The sequence below is a fragment of the Papaver somniferum genome, chromosome 5 (genome assembly GCF_003573695.1).
Source record: "Papaver somniferum cultivar HN1 chromosome 5, ASM357369v1, whole genome shotgun sequence".
In the NCBI taxonomy this organism is placed as follows: Eukaryota; Viridiplantae; Streptophyta; class Magnoliopsida; order Ranunculales; family Papaveraceae; genus Papaver; species Papaver somniferum.
This window is the reverse complement of record NC_039362.1, coordinates 183204985-183212320: the sequence shown is the minus strand read 5'-3', so window position 1 is coordinate 183212320 and position 7336 is coordinate 183204985. Positions and strand designations below refer to the sequence as shown.

General features: G+C 36.8%; 2 protein-coding genes across 4 annotated transcripts; one reads left to right on the top strand and one right to left on the bottom strand.

Annotated features, from left to right (window-relative positions):
• The first annotated feature begins 698 nt into the window (after nt 1-698).
• Nucleotides 699-1582, top strand: LOC113278299. Its single transcript, XM_026527180.1, has 2 exons — nt 699-960; nt 1149-1582. The coding sequence occupies exons 1-2, from the start codon at nt 888-890 to the stop codon at nt 1565-1567; spliced, it is 492 nt and encodes a 163-aa protein (XP_026382965.1). The 5' UTR covers nt 699-887; the 3' UTR covers nt 1568-1582.
• A 416-nt stretch (nt 1583-1998) lies between these two features.
• LOC113283881 lies at nt 1999-7044 on the bottom strand. 3 transcript variants are annotated; one of them, XR_003327796.1, is made up of 3 exons: nt 6143-7018; nt 3792-3923; nt 1999-2429 (listed from the first exon to the last, which is right to left on the bottom strand). XR_003327796.1 is itself a non-coding variant. In XM_026533263.1 (3 exons), the coding sequence occupies exons 1-3, from the start codon at nt 6494-6496 to the stop codon at nt 2383-2385; spliced, it is 546 nt and encodes a 181-aa protein (XP_026389048.1). In that variant the 5' UTR covers nt 6497-7044; the 3' UTR covers nt 1999-2382. The 3 variants fall into 3 exon arrangements, 2 of the variants coding, with proteins under 2 accessions (XP_026389048.1, XP_026389050.1); XM_026533263.1 differs by having other exon boundaries at nt 3792-3936; nt 6143-7044; XM_026533265.1 differs by having other exon boundaries at nt 3792-3930; nt 6143-7031.
• Nucleotides 7045-7336: the final 292 nt, after the last annotated feature.

Below are 7336 nucleotides of genomic sequence, written 5' to 3'. Positions count from 1 at the left end.
GGATTTTTGTGGGAGAAAGCAGATCAAATTGCAGGACTATGTGAGCTGATCATCAAATTGGGTTGGCTATTGGACTTTGAAGAGGAAGCAATCAGTTTTTTGTTGAAGAGCAAAAATTTGCAGCTTTGCTACGTAGACGAAGAGCTCATCAAGTCTACGTTTGCATTAGCTTGTTTGTTAGAGAAATTGACAAGACTTGTCAGCTCTCCGTCCCTGAAAGGGTGCATAATCAACCAAAGGTGCCGTTGCTAAGATATGTAAGCAAAAGGAATTTCAGTACCATTTCTGGTTGGAGATGTTGACATTCCAGTGAAATTACATTTTTCGTAATTCCTCATTTGCTTCAGCATCCAGTACCATTTCAGTCCGAAACTTTCTAAGATTTTAAAATGAATCACCAGTGACACTATAATATAATCATTTCTTATTTGCACAAGTTTCATGCGGGTGCAATTTTATAAATAACCGGCCAAAATCTATATCTATTGAATGCCAACGATGTGCATAGGTGGGGAGGAATAAGGACAAGCCAGGCCCCACGACCCCCTTGGCTTATCTGTTAACGACTCGGAGTGCAAAGTCAACGAAATGAAGGTGTCATTGCCTTACGTATGTAGCTAGGAAACAAAAAAAAGAAGGCAAAATAGCTTAGAAGACACGGCAATTTCGATGGATCGAGCATATTCGTGTGAGCTAGCTCTGGCTATGTGGAGTTCACATTGCCAACGTTCTTTGGTTCTTGTAATCAGATCCAGTTCGCTTGAGCCAGCATCAACTAAAAACGTTTAGAAAACAAACCAGATAAAATCCTTGAGCTAGCTGATGCTCGAATCTATAAATAGACTTGAATACCTGAGTGAGTATGTGCAATTCATTCAGAGTTAGCTATGGCTCGGTGCAGCATCGCAATTCTTCTTATCGGCGTCCTCTTTTTCTTCAATACTCTTGCTTGCACAGCGAGTGAGTAATTCTATACTGTTTATATCCTTGGGATCGAGTCTTGTCAGATTATAAGCCTCAAAAATACTTTTTCATTTTATCGTTATTCTTTGTTTTAGAACTGTTTTTAAATCATTTGCGGTTGAGTTATAGTAATTCCACTTCTGAAAACTAATTTCGTTCTAAACTAATGATACGGAAACTTGCAGAAGTGGATTTTAAATGTGAACAGTATCGCGTCATAAAGGACATGGATGGAAATATTGTGAAAAAGACGCATGAAGTGTGGTATCCTGATATCTTATCGGAAAGTAGTTTGTCGGAGGCCTTGTGCGTCGTAAATAATGGTAGCTGTATATATACTTGTGGAAGCAGAGAAATATTTGATGATTCAATTGAACCCATAAGTATTATGGCTGATTGCTTCCTGGATGATGTGACCAAAAACAAAGTGTGTGCCTGTTGCACTAATCATTTCCCGGAGCAGAATAGTTCCGGGGCGTACACAGTGGTAGTAAATATTGATGTATCTGGACCGTCGATGAGTAATTTGGTACCCTTGCTGATTCTTGAACGAGGAGGTAAAATATATCTTTATGAACCAAAGGTTGTGCTTGTTTGTTTTTAATGTAATTCATTTGTGTGCCTTGATGTTAATAAGAGTGATTTTTGTCTTGTACGTGCTCGTGCTGCACTTCTTTCATGATCTCTTTTTTTCTTTATAAGCAATCAATCTTTCACAATGGACTCCTTGACACCTTCTTTATCCGAGCATTCAGCACCCTTTTAAGTCACAAACTTCTCCAAAAAAAAAAAAAAATCATGCTAAATCAGTAGTGCGTCCCTCCAAACAGAAGAGAAGGAGATGGTTTGTTCATTCTAAACTTTATCTGCGCATCCATTGCCGACATTCTTTCTATTCATGCTAGTTGCCCAATCATGAAGTACCGACTATGTGAAAAAACACCGCTACTAGCTAGTGTACTTAGTACGTGAAAATGCTCTATACAATTTTGTTTTCCATATTGCTTGCTCTTACCATAGAAATACCGTAAAAGCTTGTTACAAGTATCATTTTCATATATATGTATATATATATTTAATAAGAAAGGAATTGCATTGATAGCCAGTCTCTCACTAATCAGAGTTTCTACCCAACTCGACAGAGATTGAGACCACACTACATTGTTTTGGCTGTTTCTAGCTTTCTTGGCTAATAGATCATCTACCTCATTGGTCTCCCTAGATACATACTTACATAACCGGTGATTAAATGACTTAAGCAGAAATTGACAATCAATAATAATGATGTTTGTAGTCCAGCTAACAGCACCTACTTTACCATTTATGACATTTAAACTATCACCCTCTAGATTAAAATTGCTAATATTCTTCTCCTTAGCCCACTTGATACTTCCCACAGCAGCTAAGGCTTCAGCCTTTTCAGCATCTTGCGCTACTGCTGGTTTGCACACTCCCCCTGGATATCCCTGCATCATCAATTATCACAACCAACACCCATTTGATTAGTATCCACACAAAAATAAGCATCAAAGTTTATTTTTGTGAAACTCAGAGGTGGTGCTACCCAAGGAACTCTTTGCCTACTCCTAATCCTGCTATTTTCATTCACTACATTTAAGCTACTAAGATTAGCACACCATTCAGTTATAGAGGTCTGAATTTGTGCTATAGCATTTCCTATGTTCACCTGGGCATTATCAAAGACCACACTACACCGCATTTTCCATATATGCCACATCGTGAAACCTGCTAAAGTTTTGGTATCATTTGTGGATGCCGACACAATATTTGACTGTTGAAACCAGCTTGTGATCCATTCCAGAACAGTCATATTAGCAAAACAATCCGCATAGTTAACATTAACAGAGTTCCAAATGTTTATAGTAATATGACATCCAATAAACAAATGATCAATGGTTTCAGCAGCAGAATTACAGAGAGGACATGTCTCTGGAATTTCTGGCACATATCTTGAGAGTCTATCTCTCGTAGTAAGAAAATTATGAACACATTTCCAGATCAGATGCAAAATCTTAGGTGGAAGATGAGTTTCCCAAAGCATTTTCCAGGGGAAATTTATTGCAGTTACCTGATTCACCTGACTGCTAAAAACAATAGCTCTGTAAGCTGTTTTAACAGAAAATAGACCATTATGGGCAGGAACCCATCTCAACTTATCCCCACCATTCATAGGAATTCTAATCCTACAAATATCAGCTACAGTTTGATGATCAAAAAGAGCATTCAAAGTATCAAGGTTCCAGTATTTGTTATCCTGAACAATCAATTGATTAACTGTTTCCATATTAGAAGAGTAAAAATTAGACCTAAGTGGATGATTATAGCCCGGTATCCATATATCTTTCCAAACGGAAATTTTACTTCCATCCCCAACTTCCCAGCAATAGTGCTGTCTCACTTGTTCTAGACCTCTACATATACCTCTCCATACCCAAAAACCTTTGTTAGTTTCCTCATAGTGTAATGGATTTATGTCTGAGAAATATTTATCCTTCATTATAGTAGTAACTAGACGGTCACCTTCTGTAAGCAGCTTCCAGGCCATTTTTGCTAACAATGTATTATTCATAATTTCTGATTTCCTAATTCCTAAATCACCAATGATCTTAGAGCTAGCTACAGTGTCCCAGTTAATAAGACTAAGTCCTCTACCACTAAAATTTTTATTACCCCAAAATCTCATTTTGATACCATCAATCCTATCAGTCAATTTTTTTGGCATTGGGAAAAAGATAAATGGTGAGAAACTAGAGACCCTAGAACATGTTGAGTAAGCACAGTCCTAGCAGGTTGGTTGAAGTACTTACCTTTCCAAGTAGCCAACTGATCCTTGAATCGTTCCTCTAGATGACCAAAGGTTTCCATCTTGTTCTTCTGAATGAGAATAGGTACTCCAACATATTTATCCTGTAGAGCCATTCTCCTAATTCCAAGGATACCTGCAATCTGATTCTTTATGTAGTCATCATTTTTAGGACTAAAAAACATCCCAGATTTGTCTAAGTTTATTGCTTAACCTGAGAATTTACTAAACTGCTTAATTATCTCATTCAGATGTTTAATACCTGCAACATTGGCTCTAGAAAATAACAAACAGTCATCAGCAAAAAATAAATGACTGATAGAATGACTGTTCATAGTAACTTTTATACCTTGAAGCTGGCCAATACATTCAGCATGAATAAGCACCTAGAGAAAGACTCCATGCATATGATAAAGAGGTAGGGAGACAAAGGATCTCCCTGTCTAATACCTCTAGTAGGATAAAAGACCTCACCTGGAGATCCATACAGCAATATGGAAGAAGACAGAGTTGATATACATTCATGTATCATGTCACAAAAGACCTCATGAAAACCAAGTTTTTTCAGAATAGCAATAACAAAATACCACTCAATCCTATCAAAAGATTTTGACATGTCAAGTTTGACTGCCATAAGACCTTTTTTTTCTCTACAGTTTCTCATTGTATGAACAAGCTCATGTGCTAGAACTATGCTATCCGTGATATTTCTGTTGGACAAGAAAGCACCTTGAAAAGGGCTTATGAAGATATCCATCACCTGGTTTAACCTAGTAGCTAAAATTTTAGATATCACTTTATAAGACAAATTGCTTAGGCTAATTGGTCTAAAGTCAGCTGCAGTTCTAGACTTATCGGATTTAGGAATCAGACTAATAAAACTGTGATTCATTTGTTTTAAGAGGTTTCTATAGTGAAAAAAATCCTTAACCACTCTAATCAGATCACAACCAACTGCATCCAACATTTTTTGATAGAAACCCGGCGGGTGTCCATCAGGACCATGTGTAGTCCAAGGTTGCATTTGGAAGAGAATATCTCTAATTTCATCATCAAAAGACATTTGAATTAGCTTATAATTCTCATCCTCATTAATCACAGGTAACATATTATGCAAAAAATCAGTAGGATTATCAGGTTTAATTAGTAGTTTTACTTATTTTAGTAAAATGGTCTCTGAGATTATCTGTTATGCTTTCCCTATTAGTCAGCCAGACACCAATGTCAGTTTGAAATAAAGTGTCGATTTGAGTCATTCTCCTCCCAAATTTGACCTTATCATGAAAATGCTTTTTATTTCTATCATCAAATTTAATAATGTTTCCCTTAGCTCTCTGCATATAAAATTCTTTCTGCACCTCATACCAGTATTTTAACTTATTTTAACTTATTTTCAAGCTCTCTGCATATAAACTCTCTAGAACCTTGTTGCTGTAACAGGCCTAATTGGTCCCGGACTAACCTCAATTGGGTTTGAATATTCCCAAAAGTATCCATATTCCAATTACCTAGGGAAATTTTAACATTCTTTAGGGATTTAGCGAACCTAAAAGCATGAGAACCTCTATCCTTAGTGGACCAATTCCCAATAATAACATCCTTACAAGTGTTGTTGATGAACCAACACTTATTAAATATGTATGGTTTGCTAGTTGTGTTTTCTTCTCTACAACTGACTAGCAAAATTGCAGCATGATCACTTCCTAAAGCAACTAGATGATAGACTATGGCATTAGGAAAATAATTTAGCCAGTCAGTACTAGCCATTGCCCTATCAAGTCTCTCTAATGCAAGACTACTACCACTCCTCCTATTGGTCCAAGTATAGGGGTTTCCTACGAAATTGATATCACTAACTCCAATACTATCCAGATGAGCATTAGTCCTATCAAGCTGGGTCTGAGAAGGGGTATTGCCACCTAGTTTGCTTATTTCCATACCCCTTAACATTCCAAGCTAACACCTTCATGATGCAATTCTCCACAGAAAAGCAAGGAATTAGCCAATATGAATTGTGTAAACTCTCAGTACTATGATGCAAAACTAGGCAGTTTAGGAACACCATAAGCCTCAGAATTATATTATACGACCTAATTCTAGCACAAAATTTGGTATCAGAAACCTTAGAAACACAATCAAATATCAAGCGAGACTCTTAAAATCACAGCTAGGGAAATATTTTAAAACCCTAAATTCATAGAAAAATTCAAAATTCAAACCCTTAAAATAAAAAACATGAACTAAATCGATTACTCTAAAAACACAATCAAAAACCAAACTAAGAAATTAAGACGTAATTATCAAATTTGAAACCTTTGAAGGATTGGGATACTTTGAATGTTTAGAAATACTAACCTGACTTGCAGCAGTCTGGTCAACTCCAGACACTGTGTAGCAAACAGACGTTCCACCATTCTTTTCTTTCCCCGCAGTGCTATCCATGCTCAATCCATGATCTAAATGAGAATCACTAGTTTCCTTGGTGTGACAAATGTTACCACTCATATTAATTTGAGGTATAACCTGGTTTCGAGGCTGGGTTTGATAGAGGCGATTTTCATATGAGATAGGAATTTGGGAAGGAACAATAGAAGTTTCATTCGACAAAACCGAGTAAGAATCTGACTCGTATTTTCTGGATCTCTTAAGCATCCTTGGATCGTCTTCAACATTTTCAGTCATAACCTGCCCAAGACCCATCACTATCATTCGTATCCATATTACTCACATGAGCATCAGAGACTTCCTCCATGCCCTCTATGAGATGCTTATTCTCTTCATAGTGTTTATTCCGTTGTTCTGTCGTCATTCTTAGAACTCTATGTTGATCTGTATACTCCTCACAACGCTCGGTATCGTGTTGAAGAATGAAACATTTTGGACAAACCTTCCTAGGTTGTTTTTCATAGTGATAAATCACCCATTTTTCCTCTAAAGCTGCCTTGAGCACCCATGTACCTCTTCTCAGAGGCTTTGTAATATCAACTTCCACATTATCCTTCAATAATTTAACCACTTTAGGCCTTGCATATTCTGGGTCCTCCTCCATCTTCTTACCAATCTCCTTGCACATCTTATCGACCAAATCATCATCTAAATACTCCAATTTCAAGTTCCTGAACTGCACACAGAAAACTTGGTATGTGAAGTCATATTTTTACACATCTTTCGCAGAATTATAATCTTGAAGAATCATCAGATACTCGATAACTGTCTGTGGAGCTTGTTTCTTGATCTCTTCCGCATCACCTTCTTTTTTTTACTTGAAAACAAACATATTTGTACCCATTGTTTTCATCTCCCACTTCTTGTACATTCTCCATTGTATACTGATATCTTTCTTAATTTTCTAGAGATCCAAAGTATCTTTCTCAATTATCTTCCCAATAATACTATTAGACCACTTAGTTACTGCTGCATTGACCTCCTCAACTGTGTTGATAGTTCTTCTAACAGGCATAGGAAACTTCCTACATATGATGCTCCTTGCATCTTCTTAATAATTGTAGCAAGTTGAGATTGAGAACTTGAAGCCATACTGATAGTGGT